The 26076-nt window shown below is 42.2% G+C and overlaps 1 protein-coding gene across 6 annotated transcripts in view; it reads left to right on the top strand.

The window, feature by feature from the left end:
• Nucleotides 1–1347: 1347 nt before the first annotated feature.
• The window catches only part of SMARCAL1 (SWI/SNF related, matrix associated, actin dependent regulator of chromatin, subfamily a like 1), a 40668-nt gene continuing 15939 nt past the window's right edge, over nt 1348–26076 (top strand). Inside the window, exons 1-10 of one of the 6 annotated variants that reach the window (XM_048309696.1) lie at nt 1348–1427; nt 2256–3216; nt 3911–3961; nt 6524–6784; nt 7976–8026; nt 12016–12196; nt 13144–13294; nt 16157–16315; nt 18045–18110; nt 25819–25959. In XM_048309696.1, coding sequence (XP_048165653.1) covers nt 2346–3216; nt 3911–3961; nt 6524–6784; nt 7976–8026; nt 12016–12196; nt 13144–13294; nt 16157–16315; nt 18045–18110; nt 25819–25959 — 1932 coding nt within the window. In that variant the 5' untranslated portion in view covers nt 1348–1427; nt 2256–2345. Of the gene's footprint in view, nt 1498–1645; nt 1887–2255; nt 3217–3910; nt 3962–6523; nt 6785–7975; nt 8027–12015; nt 12197–13143; nt 13295–16156; nt 16316–18044; nt 18111–25818; nt 25960–26076 lie in introns of those variants that run through there. The other 5 variants (XM_048309693.1, XM_048309691.1, XM_048309692.1 and 2 more) reach the window with 5 other exon arrangements.

The raw sequence follows: 26076 nt of genomic DNA, 5'->3' as shown, positions 1-26076 counted from the left end.
GACGATCAAGTCTACCATTAGCAAATTTGTGGACAACACCAAGTTGGGTTGGATTGTCGCTCTGCAGAGGAACTTGGACAGGCTGGATGAATGGGCTGAGACCAGGGTATGAGATTCAACATGACCAAGTGCCAGGCCCTGCACTTCAGCCACAACAACCCCAGGCAGCACTACAGGATGGGGGCAGAGTGGCTGGGAAGCGGCCCAGTGGAAAAGGACCTGGAGGTGCTGGTTGGCAGCAGCTGAATGTGAGCCAGTGTGTGCCCATGTGGCCAAGAAGGCCAGTGGCATCCTGGCCTGGATCACCAACAGTGTGTCCAGCAGGACCAGGATAGTGATTGTCCCCCTGTACTCAGCACTGGTGAGGGCACATCTTGAGTGCTGTGTCCATTTCTGGGCCCCTCAACTCAGGAAAGTCATTGAGGTGTTGGAGTGAGTCCAGAGAAGGGCAACGGAGCTGGTGAAGGGTCTGGAGCACACGTCCTGTGAGGAGCAGCTGAGGGAGCTGGGGGTGTTCAGCCTGGAGAAAAGGAGGCTCAGGGGAGACCTTATCACTCTCTACAACTATATGAAGGGAGATTGTAGCTAGTGGAGGTAGGGCTCTTCTTCCAGGCAACCAAGAACAAGATGAGAGGACACAGCCTCAAGCTGCACCAGGGGAAGTTTAGGTGGGACATCAGGAGGAAATTCTTCACAGAAAGGGTGATTAGACATTGGAATGGGCTGTCCAGGGAGGTGGTGGAGTCACCGTCCCTGGAGGCACTTAAGGAAAGACTGGACGTGGCACTCAGTGCCATGGTGTGGTTGACAGGGTGGTGTTTGGTCATAGGTTGGATTTGATGATCTCAGAGGTCTTTTCCAGCCTAATAGATTCTGTGGTTCTGTAATCTCCACCGATATTCAAAAATGACAGAGAACAGCCTTGCACCAATGCCAGCTTCTGCTCTTAACCCCCGGGGGCAGACTCCTTCCTCACATCTGACAAGCACTGTCACCCTTTCTCAAACATCAGCTCCACTGCTTACTCCCCGCTCAGTCACCATTGAGGAACCACACACATTGGCGTGCCAGGCCCACACACCAGGAGCAGCCAGCGAGGGTGTCCGCCCCGGCCGTACAGCGCTGGGTGCTGGCTAGGGCCAGGCTTCAGCCTGGAGCCGACAGCAGAGTCCTGGCACCGCGTACGGAGCCCGAGCGGGTGGCGGGGGCGTCCCCCGTATCACGGCTCCCTCCACAGGACGCCGCGGCCCCAGCGCCCCCGAGATGGCGCCGCGACCGGAAGACTACATTTCCCAACGCCCCGCGCGCCCCGCTCTTATCTCCCGGCGTGCTACGGCCTCCCGGCCGCTCCGTGCCGCCAGGCGGTGGCGCAGGGCGTGCTGGGAGCTGTAGTTCCTCGACGGCATTCCGGGCCGTGCCTGCCGGCGGTGAGCGGGCGGCGGAGCCCCCGGGGCGGGCGGGGAACAGGGTCTGATCTCCGGGACCCCGGGGTGGCAGGTGGTCACTGGCGGCGGCGGTAGGGGGGCCCGAGGGACAAGGGTGGGCCGAGACCTCCGTGGAGTTTGGGACAGGAGTCTGTCCGGCACATGGGGGAGGAGGGGGCAGGGGGTGAGGCTCACCGCTCGCAGGGAGGTGAGGAACGGAGGGCGGGCAGCCCCCAGGACGTGGGGCAGCGAGCGGATGGAGCGAGGCGGGATCCTGGGAGATGTGATGGGAGCCAGGTCCTCGCTTCTACCTGAAGATGTGTGACCTGCGAGTGGAGCTTTCTCAGGAGGAGCTGACTGTGCCCTGTGCGGTTCAGCGTGTATCTACCACGCTCTGTGAGATACCCAGGAGCCGAAGGTGAACAGGGAAGAGGGAGGGCATCGTCCCGTCTTTGATAATAGGTACCCGAAGTAGGTAGGATACACTTCCACCAAAGACTGTGCAGAGATGTATTGCTGTGCCTTTGCAGGGCTGGCTCTGCAGTGCAGGGTGTCCCCGTGCTTTACTGTTTTATTAGTTCTGCTCGGATTTGCAGAGAAGAGTACTCAGAACTGCAGTGGAATAGGAGTTTTCTCCTTTTTCCATATGTTTTATCTATGCAGGACTGGCATGCGAGGCCTCATCAACATCTGTCACTATCTACTGATAATGGCTCAGCATTGGTGTGACGGCTTTGCTGTACTACTAAATTTGTGTAGGATCAGTTACAGTAATACTCAATCACTTCAAATGCTAACTTATCAATACAATAATAATTTTTTTTTTTGTAGACTGGGCTTCCTTCCTCTAAAGAAGCAGGTGCCTCTGTGATTAATTCCCAATGTAGTTCTGGTACAGTTTTATTGTTGAAATTGTTGAAGATGTCATCAGGCCTTACAGAGGAGCAAAAGAGGAGGATTGAAGAGAATCGCCAGCTAGCTTTGGCTAGGAGAGCAGAGAGGCTGGCAGCCCAGAGAGCTGGGCATGTGGGCATCGCTGCACCTCCGCAGAAAGAACAGAGCCTGGGCAATCCGGGAAACTCGAGGGAAGAAAATAATCATGTCAGGGTCACCAGCCAGCACCGACAGAATGCAAACACTCCTGTGGAGCAGAAGAGCTGTCTCCAGAAAGGCTGTAACCATTACACAGCAAACCAACAGATGGCTGGCTCACACAGAGAGCAGCAAAAGAGTTGTTCAGAGGACTCAGAACAAGCAAGTGGCCTTAAGCAGTTCCCTGCAACGATCTCAAATTCTCTGAATTATTCCCATAAACATTACTTGGAAGCTGGTAGTCAGGAACATGGACAACACACTTCAATTAATCTTGGAACATTCCAGCAGCCCAAATGCTACCCAGCTTTCAAAAACCCCACAGGACCACCTCATCCAAGATTAATTGATAGCAGGCACCCTGATGGTAGTAAAGATTTACAAACTCAGAACAAATCTGCCATCAAATATGTTTCACCACCAAGCAGCGCCGCCCTGAGTGATTCAGAAATGCTGGTAAACACAAACAGACTGACAGAAAGTGCAGGGGGAGGTTTTGTCTCTCAGGCTGCTGGTAGGATGCAGAAGCTGACCAGCTCTGCTGGTTTGGGCTCTTCCTTTGAAGCTGCCTCTCACAAGAAAGCAAATAACGTTACAAAAGGAAAATGTGTGAAACACGGGGAAGGCCGATTCCAGGTCGAAATAGGGTATAATGCTGAACTTATTGCTGTGTTTAAGAAGGTACCAAGCAAAGCCTATGGTAAGAATTGTTTGTTTGCTGTTATCTCTCTTTTACATTGGATTCAAGTTCCGGCATCTGCTGCTATTGTAGTTGCTGCTTGCTCTTACCAGTGTTCTATTGCTGGGGTGGAATATGTGGTATTAATGGAGGATTAAAGAAGTAAATACAGATTAAATTGGATAGAAATTCTGGACATAAATAGCTTGAGCTTGGATTTAGAAGAGAAGTCAGAAGCCTTGCTTTATGAATGGTGCTCTGAGAAGTTTAGTGGCAGCAGCTGGTCAGAGTCTTTTGGAAGTGAAGGAAGCAAAGTTATTCATAAATTGGGATGTGAAAATGGGTTACTTCAGCTATAGTTCAGAGTTATGAGCTGATTCTGTTTACTGGGTTACAGAGAACAGTGGAATCTCTCCCTTTTGTCTTGCTTCTGATCTTTTACCCCTACCTTTATTTGTTGTATTTTATTTTTGTTTTCCCCCATGTGTTGCTGGTCCCTGTGAATGGCTGTTGCATTCTTCTTGTCTATATTCCCCACGGCTTTTTTTTAGTGTCATGTTGCTGTAAACTTGGTCATAACTGTTTTTCAGATGTGTGGCAAAAAGTTTGCATGAGTAGATTGAATACTTTTACCTCGCATGAACATTTAACACCAGCACTTTTTTTCTGCCCCAAATGATTCATATTCTGCCCTATTACTCTTGCCCTACTTTAGATCCTGCTATGAAAAAATGGAATTTCAGCATGGAAGATTACAGCAGTCTCTGTAAGTAAATGTTGCATGACAAAAAACAAGTGGAATCTTGACACCTCCTCCTTCCCCTGCTTTCCATAGTTATTGTTTAGTTTTGTTAGTGTCTTGAGTAAGCAGTGCTACTCAAAGATAATGCCCATCTTTTAGGCATCTAGCTCATAACATTTCTCTGATACTTTTAGTTGATTAGAAATAATTTAATTTTTTATGTAATCTAAATATGAAACACAGGTTACACTTTCTCTGCCATTGAATTTTTCAGCAACCAACAAGATCATAGGAAAATTATCTGCTGTTCTGGTACTTGTTTTGAAAACTAAGTGTGTTGCTGTGGCTAATGCTTAATTTCTGGGTCCATTCATGTATTTTATTTTTAAGTAGCTCTTACTTAAACACTTTTATTGTTAATTTTGTCTGTCAGAAAAGGATGAAGGGTAATTCTCCAGGGTTTTGAGTGAGACTGAAAATTGATTTGCCTTTTTTTTGGTATAACAAGGGTGGGTTTATCTTTTTTCTTTTTTCCTCTCCTGTCATTTTGTTCTGGAAAGATTGAGAAATGATAGCGGCAAACACTTCAGGTAAGCTTTTCAAAAGCACACTGTATTGAAGTGAGTGATAAATCACTATTGATTTCAGTGGGAATAGAATTAGGCCTGTGTTGAGCACTTTAAAAAACCACAGTTTGAGTGCTGGTATTTTAGCTTCCCATGTGGGTTGCCACACATTTATAATTTAAATGCTGTTGGCTTGCTTGAAGTGTATCAAGTACAGATGAGAGCAGAGTTTCTGTACCAAGGAGCTTGCAAATGAAGAGAATGGTTTTTAGAAATCAGGCATTTTTCTTTAAAGCTATCAAATATATGAGTACTCTGTGGAAAGTTCCTGTTTACAAGTGAAGACAATATGTGACCAACATTAGCCAATGAAATTGGGGCAAAATTGCCTAAGAAAAGGGAACTGACTTAAAAGGGCCTTGAAAGTATAAAAGTGAAAGTGTAAAACAATTATTTTAAAAGTTCCCACTTGTAATTTAGTTCTTCTGAATAATGTGTTCCTGTATCACCATTTTTTTCTTTGTACTATTAATTAAACATGCAGTCAAACTTAAAAATAAATGTTGAAATGAAGGAGTAAAATATGCTTTTTCCCCCCCTAATTTCTTTCAGTATTAGTCATAGAGGTGAGACCTAACTACACAGTACTAAACCAGTAACATCTAAAATCTTTTGCTTGGTTCATGGGGAGGAGAAAGTCTAAACTGGTGGTTGCCTATTCCTCTAATGTAAAAATTATTTTCAGTGGGTGCTCTTAAACTTTTATTTGGAGTAGAAATCTCAAATGGTTGTATTTGTTCAGGAAGTCACTTATTTTAAAATAATGTTGGATAAAATCCAAATGGTTTATTTATTAATTGATTAGGAAGAAATTGTCTGAATTTCTTTCTCCATTTTCACATCTTGACCACTGAACTTAAAGCTTGTACTTTTTTGTTGCGGATCAGTTTTCTGGACTACTTAAAAAGAAGCAGAGTGGATCATGATGTGCAGCTCATGCTCAAAGGACTAGATTCACCTGGATTTATTCTAAACAACTCCTGGAGAGGGGAAGTTGCCTCTCCACAAGTACTTGGAGAAAGAGTGTGCTTAATGGTCCCCTGCTTTTGAGTCTAATGGACTCTGGAGATGTTCATGAATCTTTGTGTTACTGTAGTATCTGTGAGGTGGAGGCTTGGGGGCAAACTTCACTACTTTGGTGCTGTAAAAAATATAAGAAATAGTACTTCAGTTGTAGTAGTAAAGACAACACATGGGTATAGACTGGCAGAGAAACACAGGGATAAGTGGCATGTTTGTTACTGTGGATAGCTGTATTCTCAGGCTGACATCTGTAAAATACTGTGTCCCTCCTCTCTCCCTGCCCTGGCATTGTGACTGAGGTGATTGCTGGTGATGGGTAAGACAGGAGTGCAGATGGGTGGGCGGAAGCGCAAGTCTGTGAGACATGGAATAAAGGGTAATGAACTTAAATTGTAACAAAAGAGATTTAGGAATTTGGACTAGATTCCTTCCTACAGCATTGTGAGTACACAGCATTCCTCCTAGATGGTCATCTATTAGACACTGACACGAGGCAGGAGGCAGATATTTTTAAATCTTTCTCCTTTGCTGTTTACAGAAGCACCATCCCATCTTTTCAGACACATGCTATTGATCACCATGCTCCGTCCCTGTGATTTTCTGAGTGAAAGCACTGTATGGCTGTGTGCAATTTACTGCTAAATGTACTTCTGCAGATTGCTTGCCCTGGCCTAGGGAGCCACATTTTAGGATTGCTGACAGAGAAGGAGCTTAGTGCAATCACAGTGCTGGACAGGTCCTTGTTCACTTACTGTCACGTGTTCCCTTTGCCGCTGCTGTATTCTCTGTGGAAAATCCCACCAACCTGCTCCTCCAGGCCATTGCTCTCTCTATTCTTTGTCCCTGTGAATGAAAGCAGGGAATCATCATTCCTTTTAAACTTGTGTGTGTTCTTTGTTATTAATTCTTTTCCATATCTCTATGCTTTTCTCTGTAGTAAAAGCAGCAAATCAACTTTCATCAGTAATTCTGGCACCACTGGAAGGAGAAAATGCAGTTGGCTTGGCATCAGGCTCTCATTCTGTTGGCAGTGGGGTTGATGTGAAATCCCTCTTGAAGATGTGTAAGAACTGGAAGAAGCCCTCAGCCCTTGTCAAAGGGAAGTGTGTTCTTATCTCTCGCTTGCGATTTGAGGTTGATATTGGGTATTCTGCAGAAGTGATTGGAGTGTTCAAACAGATGGATTCCAGAAATTATGGTGAGTCTCCTGCTGTGTCTGCTTTCTAATAATGACCTTGTTGGGACTGCTCTTGCTTCAGAGAAGAGAGGTGGTGAGAGTACATCCCTCTGAAAGAGCAGAAGAGAATGTGCTTTGGTGAAGATTTTAAAAGACCTTGTAGTTCTAGTTTAGTGTTGTATCTGTGTCCAGCACTTTATCCCATGGCAGAACATGCCCTCTTCTGGGCCTGTTAGCCAAGGTGATATTTCAGATCTCAGCACGATCACACTTACTATTGAGGTGGGACGTGCTGATAATTTGCCAGCAGTATGGAGACCATGCAAAGTTCTTGTCTTTATTGTCAAATGCAGCTGGACATTCTCTTACTTCTGCTTTACTGTGGTGTATAGTGGCTGCAACTGTCTGAGCAGATTTAATTTACCAGGAGTTTTACCAATTTTTTCAAGGCAAGTGTAATTGTAGAGCACTTTTTATGTTGGCATTCAGGTTTCAATGGTAAATATAATTTCTTTTCCACTTGTCATTTGGGAAATGAGACCCAGAGTGATGAGATGACATGCACGGTGTCACAGAAGGTCAGTGACAGCATAAGGAAGAAATTCTGGAGCTCTTGTTCTTTGGGCAGGGCCCCACCTGGCTCACTGTGTCTTCACCTGACTGAATTCAGTCTTCTTTCCCTGGATGTAGCACACAGGTGCTACCCAAGGATAAACCTGCCAGATAGGTCCGGCATGGCTGTTACATTTTGGATATTGATGAATTGGTGAATTTCCTCCTGTACTCTCTGGAGTTTTGACTCTGGGGTACAGAGGCACAACTGAAAGTGATTGTTTTACTGACTGAAGTCGAGAGTTAGTTGGTTCACAAACAGAAACCTTTGCAACAGTTTCTTCATGCTTTCTTGCAGTGAAGAGAAAGTGGTTGCCAAAATCCTTGAGCAGGTGGGTTCATTAAAAGGGCTGATCTTGGCTTGCTCTGGTGATACCACCATTTCTAGATGTGTGGTCATACTTTTAAATCTTCTCCAAACTGCTTAATGTGACAGCAAACAGAGGAGAATTGATTTTAATCAAGGTAACAATTCTTTTAAAGTGGTTCTCAAATGCAGAGGATATAGGTGGATAGACATGTTCTATGCAGAGAATAGGACAGAGAATTCAGTCTTTTTTTAGAAGAGACTTTTGACAGTGTTTGTTGTAACTATTGCAGATATGAATACCAGAAAGTGGAATTTCCTGCTGGAGGATTACCCCAAACTAAGTGAGTAGCTGTGTTTCTCCAGTGAGGGAGACTGTGGGGGGGGGGGGGAATGAATTCTATGTTCATTTCTTCTTTATTTTCACTCTGGAAAGACAAGCTGCTAACAAACCATCAGGCCAGTGTCTTCCTGTTTTGTCAAACATTTACACTGTTTGCCAAGACTCAAAACTTTATTAATGTGTTACTTATGACAGTGCTTTAGGGCCCCATTGGGAGGGCAACTTTAGATTTTGACAGATTCTGCGCTGAATTTCTGTACCATTTCTTAAAGCATGGGTGTATTTACTATCACAAAGCTATTTTTATTGCATATAATCTAAAGCATTGTTACTTGAACTATGGAGTTGCAGAAGAATGGATTCCTATCTTCCCACTTACAGATTTGAAGAGGTGGGCATGGTGGCTGCCAAGCCTACCTGTCCTTACAGAAATTTGTTTTAGATGTGTTCCCCTCAGTGCCAGCCCACTTTTCCCCCTTTTGTGTGAATATAAATTCATAAACTGTCACAGCAAGCTTAGAAAACAAATATATATCAGGTAGTTTTGCTTCTAATTTCTTAAGCAGTGTGCATGACGTTGTGCTAATTCATTTCACACATTTCAGCAAGTTTTGGTTTTCAGGTCAGAGCACTAGGTTTTCAAGTCAGATGATGACCTCTGTAACAACCAGATCACCCACAGTTACAGTTGGGTCCTGTCTAGCTGCTTTTGTTCAGCCTCATATGTTACTGCTGGTAATAATGGCTTTGCAGGCAGAACAGAACTATTACGTTTTTAAGTGGGTATGCGGCAGGTTAGAATTGGGGTTGCTTCCACAGATGAGTTGATTCTGAGGCAAACAAGAAGAGCTGGTTTCTCTTATGGAAGTATATAGATCTTCTTGAAGCAGAGGCATTTTTGAAGCTGAATTTCTTACTGTGCTGAAATGTTTTGGTGCTGTTTGGGGGCTTAAAAGAAAGATTAACAGGAAAAATCTTTTTAGGAGAGCATGATGTTTTTCCTGGCAGGTGGAATCTAAGCACATAGTGTTGGTACAGTTTTCATTTCTTGGTCGAAGTTGGTCAGCAGACTCAGAATCACAGAATGGGTAAGGCTGAAAGGGAGCACAGTGGATCATCTGGTCCAACCTCCCTGCTCAAGCAGGATTATCCCAGAGCACAAGGCCGAGGAGTGCACCCAGATGGTTCTAGAATATCTCCAGGGAGGCAACCCGTTCCAGTGCTCAGCCACTGCACAGTAAAGGAGTTCTTCCCCATGTTCAGGTGGAACTTCCTGTGCATCAGTTTCTGTCTGTTGCTTTTTGCCTTTATGCACCTGTGTAATGCTACTGAAACTGTGACTTGCTGAACTGAAATGTAGAACTGTGTTTTGGTGTTTTGTTTTTTTTTTTAATAGATGCGACTTTGCAGTATAATCCAGTCTCTGCAGCATGCTTGTAGCACATCTGCTTCTTAGGTTTTTATGTTTATTAAAGTTTAGAGTGCTTTGAGATGAACAGCATTACACAGGTCCTAAGTATTACAACTATTAATTATCATCCCAGTCGGCATGCTGTGTTTGGCTTGGTGCTCATGTGAGGGTTTGTGGCTATGGAATTTGGTTGGGCTAAGTTTCAGAAGGATAATAAGACAGGTGCTCTATGCACATCCTTAGGTAGTGTGAGTGTTTCAGAGCTGAAATGCTGCTTCTCAGGGTAGTTTTTCTTCAGCATGGGCTCCTGCTTCCATGGGATACCAGAATGTTTAATAATTGAGTAAGGGCATGCTTCTATGATGCATGTCTTAATAACATTAGTAATGGTTGTAGGATGGAAAGCCATGTGGTGGGGCGGTGTAGGAATGCCAGGTCTTGAAAACGAGTGTGTCATGGAGGAGACTGCTGTGAAACTGCAGGGTTGGAATGTTGACAGGCCCTGATTTTGGTGAGAGCTGATGATCGCTCACAGTTTGGTCAAAAGCCTTTTATACATGCAAAGGGCCTGACCCTGTAGCACGTGCCAGGCAGTCTGAGCAGATACATCACCTCCCAGTCTGTCATAGGCTCGGTCATGCTGGCTGGCAGTTGTACACATTACATGAGGTATTCAGAATACCACAGATTTGAGGAAAGGAAAAAAAAATCCATGAATCTTGCAGAGCGTAATTTGTGAGGGCATTTGAGGATTCTAGCACATGCCTTTTAGAAGAACAGCATTTGCTTTGTTGCCTGTTCATTTGCCTACATCAAAATAAAAAGAAGATAATTTAGAAAGGCTGGTTGCCATTTCCAGCAGAGAGATCTGTTAGCTGGGAACTGTTTGTAGAGGTTAATGTCTCTTTGCCTAGTTGCTCAGTCATCTTTATATAAAGGTCACTTCACTAAAAACTGTCTGTTGGATGAATCATGCTGGTGGCAGATATATCTTAATCACTCTCCCAGCTCATGTACAGAACAATAGCAACAGAATTATCAGTGAGCAAATTGTAGCAATTATGCGAACACATAGCTCGGTCTGTGAGTGTAATAACAAGCTTGTGCTGTTCTTTGGGTGGAGAGAGTCCCTGCTGTTGAAGAAGTATAAATTAAACTAGAGAGTTAATAAAGTTTGGTCATTGCCCAACCACAAGTGGAAATCTTTTCATATGTATATTTGTTGGAATTGCTTTCCGCCTTTATATGGCAGGGGTCCATCCTGCTGTTTTCCTCTTAGAGATAACTGAAACAAAAATACCTAACTGAATTCTGGTGCATTTACTGCTGGTATAGTGAGTTCTTATTTTAGCTGTTTTTCCAAGCAGGTTTTATTGTCTTCTGGGCTTCATATATGAACCGACTACTAAATAAAAAAAGGAAGTTGCTTCTTGCAATGAAAATCTGTGCACCTGCATTTGTGTTCCTAGTGTAGAGATGTCTTTCATTTCATAGTCACTGGGCAAAAATTATTAAATACGTTTTCCTGGTCACAGCTCACTGCGTGTTTTAAACCGGTGTTTATTTTCATAGAAATTAACTGTTGGATTAAAAAGAAACACTTTTATTTTTGGAGGGATGGGATGGAGAGGCTGCTGGAGGGGACTAAGATAAGGTTGTCCAGGAGGAGAATTGGCTAGATGCTGTGATTGCTACGATGCATGGGTTGAAAAGATGATGGCTTTGAGGTCTTGGCATAATGGATGCTGGGGATCCCTTTAGTCCAACTGGGAAGGTAAAGTTGTGAGGCTCTGTGGGTGAAAGAACAGTAGTATTGAGGAACTGAAGTGACTGCCTGTGAGCTGGTTCTGGCCTGTAAGCTGCTTCTGTCCAGGAGAACAGCAGTGGCCACCAGCTGAGCAGGGAGGTGCTGTTGGTCCTGAAGGATGGCTGGCTGAGTGCTGCTGCTGGTGGTACGAGAACTGTTTCTCTGAGTCTTGAGGTCCTTCCTGTTTTCTTACCCAAATGTGGTAAACAAGGGTGGTAAAGTGGAGGCAGACCCCAACTGTGTGAATTTGGGGAACAGGAGGAGACGAAAGTTTTCAAAATTGAAGATGAATTATATTCTTTCAGTAATTGTCTTGGGTCACTCCTGATGATTTCGGCACGGTGGAAACCTCAGAGTTACAGAATCCCAAGGTCAAGATAAAGATGCCCCTGCCGTCTAGGGTTCAGTAGTTCTTCTGTTCAAATCTGTACTTTCATCTCTGAGTAGAGTGTGCCCTAAACTGCCCTCAGCATGAATAATCCAGCTCCAGTTGGATTAGTAGTAATCACCTCTGAATGATGGCATCAGAATTTCAGTTTTTTTTATAACCAAGTCTAAGTACGAGGAGAAGAGATGTGATTCATTGTGTGGTTCTGAAATAGGCTTTAGGGAAGAGGCCAGGTTAACACCTGTGCATGATGCCATGATTTCTGTGAGCTGTTTCAAGATAGGAAATGATATGATATTGTTGATGAGGTTGTGTCCTGACATCCATAATGGAAGCTGTGTGTATGTTGTCCCTTCAGATAATAAACTGCTCTGTTCTTTGCAGTGGAAGTGTTACTGAGCCTCGTGTCCGTAGAAGTGGAGCCACTGCCCGAAGCAGTAATTAGGACCTTTGCAGCTCATCTACAGAGGTCTCCATCACAGACAGACATTCCTGATGCTGACCTTGCAGTAGTGGACTCCAAAATTGTGACGAGCCTCATGCCCTTTCAGCGGGAAGGTGTGAAGTATGTCATTTTTGCATGCTGTTAAGAGCTAGTCCTTGTCTAGAATTGTGTAGTTTATTTTGGTGCCCAGGTTGCCTTCTCCTCCATGAAGGGCTCTGCATTTCTCTAGAGTCTGGGTCTGTTATACTCTGGCACTCTGGGCTTTTGATTGTTTAGTATAGTATGGTTTGTTTGGGATTTTTTTTTTTAAATTTTTTTTTGGGGTGGATTTTTTTGAGTGACACATCTGTTTTATTTCTAGATAGAATTCATCATGAGTCAGGTGGAAAGTAGTATTTTTCTAGTCTAAAAAATTGTTCAAATGATACATCTCTGATCTGCCTCTTGTGATTCAGTATGTACATAACTGTCATATGATTTTTTATTTTGTAAGGTAATTGGTTTTTTTTCCAAGAACATATCTTCTGTTGTTGTTGTTTTTTGAATATTAAATACGCATGGAAACAGATGAGGAAATGGGACCCAGGCCCCAAAAGATTTAAAATTAGTAATTATATGTACAGATAAAAATTTAAATGTCCCTGTCCCCATCATATATGATCATTAGTTGTTGATTTCAATATGAAGTCCAGGACAGTCTGTACTTAATGGTCTTAAATTGCTATTGTTTTTAGTAATCATTTCTTAGCTCAGCCAGAATGAACTCTGGAACACAATGTGAGTAATATCATGGAAAGAATGTGCTTTAAATAACTGTAAGGTCTTGAGACTACTTCTCATAAGAAATCAAAGTCTCTAAGGACTGGGCTGAACCACTCTGTTCAGGAGCTTCCAAGCTTTGAGAGATTAGTGAGAGTTGCTCACTTGTATGAAGACTAAGGGAGACTGAAGAACCCAGATCACTTCCAGGTGATCCACATCAGAGGCTTGGTCATGACTTGTGTTCATCTTGGTTGCCAGATAGTAACCCATTTCCTGACTCTGCTTTCCCTCTCTATTTTCCCCAGTTTTGCAATTTCCAGAAACGGACGTTTGCTTCTTGCGGATGACATGGGCCTGGGCAAGACCATCCAGGCCATCTGCATTGCTGCCTATTACCAGCAGGAATGGCCCTTGCTGGTGGTCACTCCTTCTTCTGTGAGGTTTACATGGGCAGAGGTACCGTGAGCTTGGGCAAGTGCACGTGGTCGGTAAAGAGCCTGTGTGATGGTTAGACTGTATTGTGCTTTGCAAAAATTAAACTTCTAAATGTATTAAGTCAAAGAAACAGAAGATTGTGCTGATTTAGAAACTTGATGGTGGGAAATTGCTTGGCGTTGACTGTATGGTATATGTTTTTGGTTTTTTTATTGGCTGATTTTGTAGTCCAGCTGGTTTGTTGGGAAGAGGGAGAACTAGAGAAAGTATCTCCTCTGACCCTCTGTTAAGTTTGTTCCTGCAAGTCACTTGGCTCCAAGGGGACATTTTACTCATCAGTGTCAAAGATAATAGTTATATTCAAGCAATTGTCTTGTATTTGAGCCCATTGTAGCAGTATTTGCCAGTTCCTTGGCTGGAACAGGGGCCCAGGTGCTGGGATTCTCCACTCTGTTCAAAAGGCCCCATTATCATCATCATTAAGTGTCTGTCATAATACATTTTTTGGCCTGTCTAGTGTATGCTGCTGACTCCTCTGAGTCCTTCATTAGTGTTAATCAAAGCCCAAGAAAGCTCATATGGTTGAGAAATGTATCTTGAAATAAATCACTGCCATAGTTTGTACACTGAGGCTGTTGTGTTGCCATAGGCTAGTGAAATGTTCACTGTGGGAGAAAAAGGTGAGCCAAAGGTTTTAGGTCAGTAAATTCTTTCCAGAGAAAGAGGAGGTGGGAGTTTAGCTTTTCCTGGAATACTGCGTTGATGAGAAAAGCATTGATTGGGATTTGCTGGTTTTGTGCTGTAATCAGGTTGTTAGAGCATCTTGGTGTGTGTTTTAATATCCAGTAGTGCAACAAAAAGCAGGATGAAAAGAAAATAAAGTTGTTTACTGAAAAAGGGAGTGATGCTCATCATACTTGAAATCTCAAGGTCTGTAGACCTCTGGGACAACACCTAACCTGAATCCATTGCTTCTGTGGGATATCCACTGGGAACAGTTTGGTTTCCTGAAGTATTGGGCAACTGCAAATACACTTCTACATTCTGCTTCAAAAAATTTAAGAAATACAAGGCATTTTTGTTTGGTTGTTTGGTTGTTTTTTTTTTTTAATTTGAGTGCTTGATTTCTTCCTTCCCCTACTCCCAACTGCCTAGGAGGCTCTTGTGGGAGATGTTTGTCAGGACACTTGCTTTAGAGATCTGGTTGGTTTTTTGAGTATGTGATGGATGCAGATGTAAGAAAAATGTGTCACAGAAATTCAGAAGGTGAAATTTATTATAGTCTGTAATCTACTCAGTTCATTCTTGCACAGATGTGTTTTACTGAAATGGTAGAAGCTTTTGTGGTGTCTCTGAAACCAAATTGGCATAAATTTTCTTCACCTTAGAGTTATCACTGTTTTATTTTGGCTTTCTGTGCTCAGGCCACTGAGTGACTTTATAGTCAAGATGCCATAGGAAGCTGGTGGGAAGGGGCGAGGTACTCTTGGGTCAGAAGTGTTGCACCCATGTGCATTTGGTGTTCAGCATTGAAACTTAAATAATTAACAGGGCGGTTTTGTAGCACTTCTTGTGGACTAAGGTCAGCATCCTGTGAGAAATTCAGGATCAATTTTATGGTGTAAATTAGTCACATACCCTTTATAAAGGGAGAGGGCAGTACAGTAGGAGCTTCGAGATACTTTCCTTTTGCTGCCACCTTTGTCTTAAATTTTGACGTGGTGTCCGGCACATACTTTTATGATTGGTATCTAACCTTGCCTGCATGGTGGCTCATTTTGGTTATGGTGCTTTCTGGAGGTGGAGAAGGATAGTTAATTGTTAGTTTCTCACATACTGAGAAATGTGAGAAGTTCACATTTAACTCCTCCTGCTGCTGCATGAGGTTGCTGAACAGTGGAGAGGAATGATTAGGGTTGGGGGATTTCAACAGGCAAAGCTCCTAGAGACAGAGCTGCCATTTCTCATCACCATTTGGTTACATTTTTGTAGGGGCCAGATCCTGAGGGGCCCAGCCAGTTTTCTGCAGAGTAGCATCAGCAGAACTCAAATGTTGCAGAGAGCTTGGTGTCACTGGGGACAAAATTGCAAGGGAAATGGTGGGTGGTCTGGCTAACAGATGGGTTTGGGGGTGGATATCTTGCTCTGGTGTATGGAGCATTTCAAGAGGTTGATTGAATGACTATTACCACATGTATTTCAGCTGCTGTCATAGAGCAGCTGGTGTGTTGTCAGCTTGATCTTTTCATTTTGTATTTTTTTTTTTGTTTGTTTTGGGGGGTTTTTTTGGTGGACTTTTTAAGAAAAGGAGGTAGTGGAAAAGTTTTGTTGATCTGGGTGAGTTGTACTTCACCCTCACCATGGAGTAAACATTGCTATAATGATAGATGTTTACTGCTCAGAAGTCTGTGTTTCCCAGCCTTAGGTTTCCTGTTGAGTGGGAAAACTAAATTTCCCTGTAAGCTGTGGTCACAGCATTCTCTGGCTCTGAGCATAGCAGGTAACTTTGTCAGGAGGTTATGCACATTTCTATTACAGATCAGATTTTTTTTGTTTGTTTTATTGTTGTTTTACGGGGGTTGGTTTGTTTGCGTTTCTTTTGTTTGTCTTTTATTTTTATATTTTTTCAGTAAGAAGAAAGAATAGGGTTTGAGCTCTCCTTGCTATGTAAAGTGGATGTTGCTTTATAGCCCGAATTCTGTTCGTGGTGTTCCCATTACCAGGGAGGTTGCCATGGGAAGGCTGCTTCCCAGGTGATGTCTAATGGTGGGTGGGGTGGCTCCATGTTCTAAGCATTCCTGAGGATGTTCTGTGTAGCGCTTTGGGATCTTGACAAAGAGCATAAGCACCAGAATGCAATTAATTTCTTTCCTCTTCCTCCAGGCATTTCACAGATGGCTTCCATCCTTGAGTTCAGGAAGCACCAATGTCATAGTGAGTGGCAAAGACAACCTAACAGGAAGCTTGATCAACATCATCAGTTTTGATCTCCTCAGCAGGATGGACAAGCTACTTAAGAGCACATTCCAAGTAGTTATCATTGTAAGTTAATTGTATGCTGCAAATGGGGTAGCCTTTGTACAGCAAAGAAGTGTGAAGTGGGCCTTATTTAGGACTGAAAGTATCTTGTAATTGTGGCTGTGATCACAGCTGTCCTCATGAGTACAAGCATGAGGTTTCTCTGAAACCTTTTGAAATAACTGGTAGGGTTTAATTCCCTTCTGATTCTTAAGGCAGTGTTTTCACTTTTACTGGTTACAGTGCCTCTCTGATTTCATCGTGCTTGGTCATGTCCTCTGCTGCAGAGAAAAGTGTTTAATGTGGTGTGTCAATAAAATAGTCTTGGAGTTCTGTCTTCTTAAGTCTTGGACTTCAGGATGGTGTTAGTGTTTTTTTCCAGTAAACCAGATAACCTTTCAACATCAAGTATGTGGGTAAAGCATCAAAAAAATCTCCCTTAGCTTGTGTTCCACTGACAAGCTGCATTAAGCCTTCTTTGATCACTTGTATAATTTCTTTTGTAAATTACTTCAAATTCCAGTTTTTATCTTTTTACAGAGCCACAGTAAATGGCATTTTTCTGGATTTCAGTTACTAAAAATTCAAAACATCTAGTGTTTCAAATCCAGCTTGGATCAATAGAGAGCAAAAGTGTATATGTAGCTTACTATGAGTGTTTGATGTTCTCAGTCTAGTGTTCAGCACACATATACACCTGTCCAAAGATCATGACAGTTGGGACATAATTATCTTTTTGTTTCTCAGCATCACATGGGAATGTGGTAATAGATGGAGTTCTTTGGAGACCAAACTACTCATGGAGGAGCTGATGTTTTTCATTTTTATATTTCTTTCTCCTACACATTCTCTAACAAAACATACTGTCAAGGTGGAAATGCAGGTTATTATTTTGTAGGCTTGAGGCTACTGCCTTGGAGCTTTTAACCAGCCCTGAACTGGCAGATGGTCTTTCTGTGTTCAAATTTGGATCCTGTGTAGGTTTTTCCAGGTGAGAGTAGTCCTACTGAGTGCTGAGCTTTTCTGCCTTTTCTTCCAGTCTGCTTTTGGTGGCTGGGAAAATTAATGTAGCTTATTTGTTATTTAGGGGGGAGAAAGGTGTGCCTGAGAGGCTGAGCGGTTGCATTGTCTTTGCATGCTTGTTTCTACACATGTGAAAACATGAGAATATACCCTTGGAGGGTGCCAATTACGTTTTGTGTCCTAAGTTCTGCCTTACTGTAGCAGTAGAAATGAAGCCCATTTAAGGGTGATGTCTGAAGTAGGAGACTATTACCCACCTGGTGAGCCCTATCAGCAGAACAGTTGGATCTTAATTAGATTTCTTTTTTCCTTATCATTTGCATTAACCCCTTATTAAGAGAACTGGCACTGTGTAGGCCTCCTGTGTTTGCTGCATTTAAAAGATATATAGGGGCAAATGAGCATCAGTTATGGAAATAATGTTCCTCTTTCTCCTTCCCTCTCCAGCCCCCTCTGCTCACTTTTTTTTGGTGTTCATTTATAATTCATGCCTGCAAGGTTTGATTTTTGTTCCATTTGCTTGCAGCTGCAGGTTTGAATGCAAGAAGCCTGCTACTCTGCATCCTGTCTTTTTGTTTAGAATTTGATGGGACTATCCCAATGCCTGAAATATCCTCTGAATGAAAGGCTTGTAGTACTAGATAGCTGAAGATACCAGGAGTTTGTTCTGTCACCTGCATTGGGACTGTGGATCTGAACTGACTTTGCCTTCATGCTTGTTTTGTTTCAGGATGAATCTCATTTCCTGAAGAACACAAAAACTGCACGCTGCCAAGCTGCCATGCCTCTACTCAAGGTGTGTATGCTGGGTGCCAAACCTCTAACTGCTCATGTCAGGCTCCCGGGGCAGTGTTGCTCCACTTACCAGGTTTAGGAGCCAGCAGCTGAATTCCTTTCGTGTGTAAGGGGAAATCCAGGTGATAGTGTAGATCCAAGAGTGAAATTTTGGTTTTACCACTTGTTTCCATACAAATATTAGATGGCAAAACCTAACAAAACAACTTCAAAAGCTCCCTCGATATAATTGTGGTACTGCCCCTGATGAGTTCTGTGGTGGCAGGGAAAAGGGAATATCAGAACTTACTGAATGTATTCAGGGAGAGTAGAAAGAATATAGTGGTGTCAAAATAGCTTGTTAAATGAAAATAATCATTATCAGTTACTTTGTGGCACACAGATCACTCCTGTATGTCAGAATGACATTGCCTAGGGCCTTCCCTGGCTTTGGTTTAGGGCTCTAGACTGTTACTGCAGGCTTCCAATGTATTTGTGTGGCTGGGGCTTAGGAGCATTCCTGCTGGTCACAGTACAGAACTACTGGGAAATGGCAGAATGGGAGGTTAGCGGGACAAGTGGCCCACAGAAGGGAGGCAGTAGTCAATTATGAGATACCAGGAGAAATGTAAATTCTAACGTTTGTCTGCTGTCCTGGGATCAAAGAATCAAACTCTCCCTGGTAGCCTCTAACATACAGATTTAAGTTATGGGTAGTTTCTAGACACTGCAGGGTCTGTACATTAGAAGAAGGTAAATGCAGTTCCTCTTCAGCAGTTAATCAGCAAGTATGTATAAAGAGAAAATTTGATCCTGTGATGGCTTTATAGCAACCAACTTTTATATGCAAGATTCTTAATGGCAAGCTGAAGGTGGTTGTCCTTGAATAACTTGGTTGTTCTCCTTAAAGGCCTGGCTCATGTCTTCTCTTGGTTTTCAAATCACTTCAGGCTTTTAATGTTTGGAAACTAAGTAGGAGGTCCAATTCTCTGAGCAGTTTGAAATACAATAACTAGGGTGTATGTCTGAAAATCGTGGAAAATAACAAATTCGCCTCGTTGCAAAATGCTCAAAAAGCAGCCTGATCCTTTGCTACTTGAAGCTTTGTAAGGATCAGCTTGTCAAAATTATTTGCAGGCTGCAAGATATGAGAGTGAAAGATGGTAGCTGTTAGGCAGAGGTTAATTGCCTGTATGTACTTCCTGAGAATTTCGTTTTATGCTATCACATCACTGGTCTTTAAAGAATTGAGAGCTGATGCTTCTGACACTGAATTTCAGTCTTCTGAAATCATTAAGAGTTTCATGTTCATATCATGCATTATCTCACCTGTAATGAGCATGCAGTACTAGATGTTTCATGTTAGATGTTCAGGGAAGTTCTGTTTGCCTGCTTGCTGACTAAAATTTCTGAGGTATTTGCTGTAATAGCCATTTTCTTTTCTCCTTGCTTTCCAACATAGGCATTTTGCTCCAAAACTATCCCCTTTGGCATCTGTGTCTTCAGTTCCTATTGAGTGATGCTGTGACCATTACTGGCACAGCACATCACACCAATGTTTTCGTATTTGAAAGAACTGCCAAAATATCAGGAACTTTCATCACTTGAATACTGAATTTAACAACTATATTATGTCATATTTATAGTAAGTAGCCAATGGGGTAGAAACAGGAGTATTTTCATTATTTTAACATGATACCTTGAAATTACTGGATCAGAGGTGTGGCTAAACATGCTGCTGAGGATAATATTCTTGTTCTTGCCTTCTCTGAAAGGATTTGAGCAGTAGTAGGGCTCTTAGAAGAGACCAAAAAAATGTGTAAATGTAGGCAAGTCCTTGATAGGTAAACTGCTTCTAGTACTCAGTCCCTACCTTAAGATCACAGTGTGCAGCTGTGCCAATGCTGTAACCAGAGCCCTTGGTGCTAACTCGTGCCTTGTTTGCCTACCTTCTAAGCAGTTCCACTTCTAACTGTTAGCATTATACTACTTTAACTATCTGAAATTGCCATAGTTGCTTATATTTCCTAAGAAGATCTCGATGTCCTAAAGCATAAAAGCTTGTACTGACCTTTAGGGACAGAAAAAAAAAATCTGCTTAAGAAATGTGATCCTTGGTCCTTACATACTACAAAGATTTATGAGTCTATAATGACACCGGACAGATCTAAGTTAAAATGTTTTGGAGACAGAGATGTTTCTGTCAGTTCCATCCATACTTATTTAATTCTTCTTATCTCAGTAAAAACTTCTCTTTTGACTTCTCCATTTGAATAATAAATAAAATACATAAGTTGTTGCACGTGTTTATACAGAACTGCACAATAATTGGGTTAAATCAGTACATTGATAATAAAGATGACTTACCTTGGATATTAATTTATAATTTGTCTTGTTAGACAGCCAAACTGAATTTCCACCTCTGAAATCTTTAGCTCATGGTTACAGCATTTAAAGCCTTATTTTAGTTTTAATATCTGACATTGACTGGTTTTCAAAATGAAGTGGTGTTTTTAGCCACTCAGTAATAATTCATCTTTTCCTGCTCTCTTGTATATATTGCAGGCAAGTGTGGTATGGAATTGTCAAGCCATGTATTAAACATGTCACCTGTCAGTTGGGAATTTCTAGACATTTTTTTAATATTAAAAAAAGCCACAAATTTTGTGTGTGCAGCACTCAGTATCTTTTCTGACATACGTAGCTGCTACCCTGACAGGGATACAGAAAAGTTTTACTTGAGACAGAGAAAGAAATTTTATAATGGCTGGATGTGTGCAGTGGCTGTGCTCGCTGCCTCGTGGCTTGCCCCAGGTTGTCATTAGTTCAGAGTAAATATACAGATGTGTTATGCTGAATTTACTGTTAGTGGATAGGACTTTGAGAGGAACTTAGAACTGCGTGAACAGTAAGATAGGGCAAAATAGCAGCAGCAAGATATTTAGGCCATATTTCTTATTCCCTTCATGTTCCAGTGGATGTGCAAACTTGTGGGTGTGCAGACTTGTACATGGGGGAGAATGCTCTGTCTGCCTACATGGAAGCAGGTGACAGAGTATGCACACAGTCTGTGTGCCTCCCTGCAGAATTACGGAGGAGGATTGATTGAAAACTATAGTAGAAAACAGTTCTTTGATGTTTGGTCATGTGGCAAAAATCCTGCTTTCAAAGTCAGCCAGCTTTCACACCGACAGGTCTGTGCTGGCAGCTGCCTGAGATTCGTCCCCAGCTGCAGCACCTCTCACAGTACTCAAGAGCTAGAGGTTGCTATGTTCAAAGTGGTCTTTGTGTCTTGTTTCCATGCGCATCAAAGTGAGAATAGCTTCATAGTGTTGGGCTTTGGCCGAGTCACCAAAAGGCCTGGTTAGGCCTGGCATGTCCTTGCCCCTAATTCAAAGCTGTGGCAGTTGGTAATAGGACCTACTTGTCATCTTGCTGTTTTCTGTAGTCTCATGTTTGGGACTAAGTTCTCCTGGGTGTACTGACAGTACTGGTTGTTCCCTTCACCTCTGCCCTGCATCTGCTTCCCTCACAGGCAGAAAGTGTCAATAGTATTACACTTCTTGTAAGCATTTTGTTTTTTCCTTCTAAGATTAGACTGGCTCAGAGACGTAAACATAGGAGAGGGAGTACAGATACTACCCATATCCTTAAAACAGCAAAGCCTCAGGGATGTAGATGGAGAAGAAACAAACAAACCAGAACTTTTTCACTGAACTGTAGTGAGATCTCTTGGGGACAAGAGTGGAAAAGAGTCTACCTATTTTTACCAGCCAAGGTGCTGCATGGTCTTTATTCTTCTGGAATTGCATGGAGTACTGCAAGGCATGGAAACTAGGGAAGGTCCCAATGAAAAATGGATGAGTTTTTTGGAAGCATGACAATAAGTAGTGGAGAATTGCATTGGAAACTGAGAAATAAAAGGTACTATCTAATAAATTCCAGCGGCATTAAATGTTCTTATACTCTTCGTGCTCTCTATGAGCACTGCTTTCCAACGTGTGGGTAATATTACTAATTTGATTGTTCCCGTTGAGCTGCTGTTTCAGTTAATAGTCTGATGCATATCCTGAAGTTTGCAGGGTTAAAGGTCTTTGGTTTTGTTATGGGAGTCCAAATACACCATGTGGCTGGAATCTAAACCTTTTGTGCTTGTTGCCATAGAGCAACTAAAAATAGTGGAGGAAAACAGGTCCATGCTGAAGGTAGAAGGTGAGGAGGGAACACAAAAATTTTTATTTCTGTCAGGAAATAAACAGGAGCTGTCTTTAGGTGTTACAGATCTGTATGGATTAGATAAATAAACCTTTCCTTATTGTCACCTGCTGAGAGAAGGAACTTCATCTTGAAACTGAAGAAGCTGTGGGCCCTCAGGGCTTCATCTTCAGATCTGCTCTTACCTTCCAATTTCTTTTCCTTCTTGGAATAGGAAGGCAGTTTAATTTGCTTCAGTCATAGCTTATCACTGCTGGTTGACACACATTATCTGTCTAGATGTCACTTAACAATAGGGAAAAGTATTTATATTTTTTTGAATAATTACTGTAGGATCATCTTCTGAAATGCAGAGCTCTATCTCTTGCCCAAGTACAGAAACAGACTTCTGAAAGCAGCTGCTACTCTTCCCCTTTATCCCGTCTTCTATTTCATCAGGTGATTATTTTATTACGGTCCTTCTCAGATTTTTCATTTTGCAGGATAAACTATTCTTAAGCTAAGCAGTTCAAAATGACACCGTAAGCAAAAACTGGGGACACGAGTAATTGTACAGCCAGAACCAGCCACACTTATTTAAGAAAGTATGTCAGTCTGTTAGCATATGGCAGAGCTCATGCTGTGAAATTCATTTAACACTGAGACAGTCATTGTATGTTAATGAGGCTCTTTGCATGTTCAATTATTTGTTTGTCACATAACCCCTTCGCCTTGCCTACTCCCCTCTGAATTGTTGGCTGCTGGGTCTTGACCTCTAAAGTAAGTGCCATCATTTCTTAAATTATTCTTTGACTTTCAAAAGTGACTTTTATAAATGTTCTCACAGCTGTGGAATTAATTCTTGCTGGTGTGTTGTGTAATGCTACAAAGCCACATTTGTCTTAGGCTACTTAGTAAATGAGAACTGCAGACCAGGTCTCCACCAGCTCCATGAACTTCATGCCTAAATGCAGCTGAGCAGCTAATATTAGTTCTTCTATGTGAAAATATTATCAATTGATAACAGATCTGATTTTGTTAGAAAGTCCTTTCTGGCCCCTGCAATCTTACTTTCTGTGGTGGTGTTCCATACTATTGTTACAGACCTTTGAAGAAAGAGGCTACATGCTTACTCTTGGCAGCACAGAGGGTTCAGCAGGAAACAAGAATTAAGCAGTGATCAGCAGAGACTTCTCTGCAGGAGCAAATCTTTATTGGCATCTATTCAAAATGAGTTGCCACTAGAAAAAGAAGTGGGAATCGGAGCCATTTCTTTCATCCAGAATTTAAGTCAGCCTTCAACACTTGGAAATTTGTTGTCCTAGGTTTTTTGTTTTTTTCTTCTGTTCTTTCTTGAGCTCCATCTGTCACAGGTTTTAAAACTGAAAGGGACCTTTGGGATAATGAGTTAGACCACCTATGTTCCATGAAATTTTCTGGAATTAATTTCTGAAGTTCTCCACAGCTCTTGTAGAGTTAGTGTCTTTTGGGGGTTGGTTGGTTGGTTGGTTTTGTTGTTGTTTTTATTGGAGTTTTTTTTACTTTTCAGTTTACTTAAAATGGTTAATTAGAAGATATGTCACAGCCCTTGGTTAAGAGCTTGTAGTGGTTGAATACCCTGTCTGTTCAGAAATAAGTTACACACAGCAAAGCAGCAGCTGGACAAGTTTAGAGTTCAAATAACCTGTAACTTCATCATTCTCTCTTTTGACACCTATTTAGGGGCTGGGTAAGGAGCCTGACTAACTGTTGTGACTACTGGGAGTTAGTGTTTCAACCTCATCTTGTGCAGCTCCTGGGGAACACCCCCTGAAAGAGCCTTGAGAACAGCATAAACCCTTTCAACACAGTTGGGTTTATGTTGCATTTGTTATGTCCCTGGTCTGTTTTGAGTGTGTTCTTGCTTTAGCTTGATTCTTACATGAGATGTCTGTAATCCTGTGACCTTCATGTTTTCCTTTTTCTGGCACTTGCCTTCTGTTGGTCCATGAGGAACAAGTTTAATTTGGAGGTTTCTTGCACTTGTGGGACTTGCTTGTCTTGCGTTTCAGCAGATTTCTCAGGGTAGTGCCAGTTTCCTCCTCAAAGGTTTCTGCAAGGTGTCAGATATTGTCTAGGTTCTGTTCAGTTGTCCTCTAGTGTTACCTTAATTTAAAAAAATTACCTAATTGCTGCTTGATCACTGTTTCCTCATGGGATTTGGTATGTCTGGTCTCTGTGACTCCTTCCTCTTTTGAGTAGCATAGGCACCTCTGTCTTGTGCAAACTAATTCTTACTTCTGACACGTTCAAAGGTTTGACCTCTCCTCTTACTTAGTTCAGTAAATATCCTGCATTTTTAAATGTTTGTGGGAATTGTCTGATCCTGGTGGTGATCACATTTCCCTCTGATCTGTTTAATAGGGATTATTGGAGAAGGCAAGTCCCATCTTGATCACAACCTATATATAAATAGCTGATAGAGTCTTGAAATAATTTCCAGAACTCTTTTTCCACCAGATTTGATTGGTAAGTGGATGAAACAGTTGAATAGATCTGGGTGACTTGTTGATCTCAGTGAAATGATAAAAGAATTTAATTTTCTTTTTCATTTAAATGTGAGTGAGTGGTGGGTACAGATGTCACTCAATAATCTCTTTGTTATTTTAATGAACCTGCATTAAACTATGCAGGAAATTGCAAGGCACATGTAATTTAACTACAGTATGTGAATTTACAGCAGTAGAAATTCATATTTTATCTAATAATAGAATTAGGTAATAGTGGAGGTATGAAGGTAGAAGTACATCTTGGAGACTTACAGTGTAATTTTTTTCCTCCACTTCTTGGAAGCACCTCCTTTAGATGCAGGTTTTCCGCCCTCTTCCTGTCTCCCCTACAACACATTTTACAATCTTCTTACATGATGTGTATTTATTCTCTCATGTTCTAGCATCCAGCCAGCTGTGCCTACACTCAGCATTGGCTATCAGATCTTCTGGCCCTGCTTCAGAGAGCTTCATTTTTTTCTCTCTGCTAGTATAATTTTTTAAAAAAATGAACAAAGAAGTAAGAAAAAAATCCTTCTTCTTTGTATCTCTTCTGCTTTCGTGAGAAAGACAGTGTGCTTCTGGCTTGCTGTGGCAGGTTGATTATGAGAGAATTTATTTTGGAGATGGGGATGTACCTGAGAGGGTGTGTCATTTTCCTTTGATAGCTGATTCCAAATGAAAAGTTGAGCCAGGCGTAAGATTTTAACGTGTCTAGTGGGTAAATGCTGATTCAGAAAGTACTGTAGTAAAAATGGACATCCCTGAGAGCATGTGGATGGTTATTAAGCAACTGTGTGGTTTGTCCTACTCCCTAGAAGTTTGAAGCATTGTCCTTTAGTGTTTTCAGGCAGTGACGGTGGAAAGTACCAGCGAAGGTGAAGCACTCTTCCATTTAGGGTACTTGAACAGGGAGGTCTGGGATTTTCTTTCAGGACTGGGGTGACTTCTTAAGTTCTGCTCTGTTGAAAGCTGTTACGATTATGATGCCCTGCTTGGCTTTCCCAGGCTGCCAAGAGAGTGATCCTGCTTTCGGGAACGCCGGCCATGTCCCGGCCTGCAGAGCTCTACACGCAGATCGCCGCTGTCCAGCCAACGTTCTTCCCACAGTTCCACTCCTTCGCGCTGCGCTACTGTGATGCCAGGAAGGTACTTCAGTGGGAAAGTGGCAGACTGGGACTCTGCAAAGTGGGGAGGCTTTTTCTTTCCTTCCTTCTTCTTTCTGCCTGCTATTACATCTGTTTTTGAGAAAGTCTCTGTGCAGGG

Source organism: Corvus hawaiiensis, chromosome 7 (assembly GCF_020740725.1).
Source record: "Corvus hawaiiensis isolate bCorHaw1 chromosome 7, bCorHaw1.pri.cur, whole genome shotgun sequence".
NCBI lineage: Eukaryota > Metazoa > Chordata > Aves > Passeriformes > Corvidae > Corvus > Corvus hawaiiensis.
This window is presented reverse-complemented; position numbering and strand designations above follow the sequence as displayed.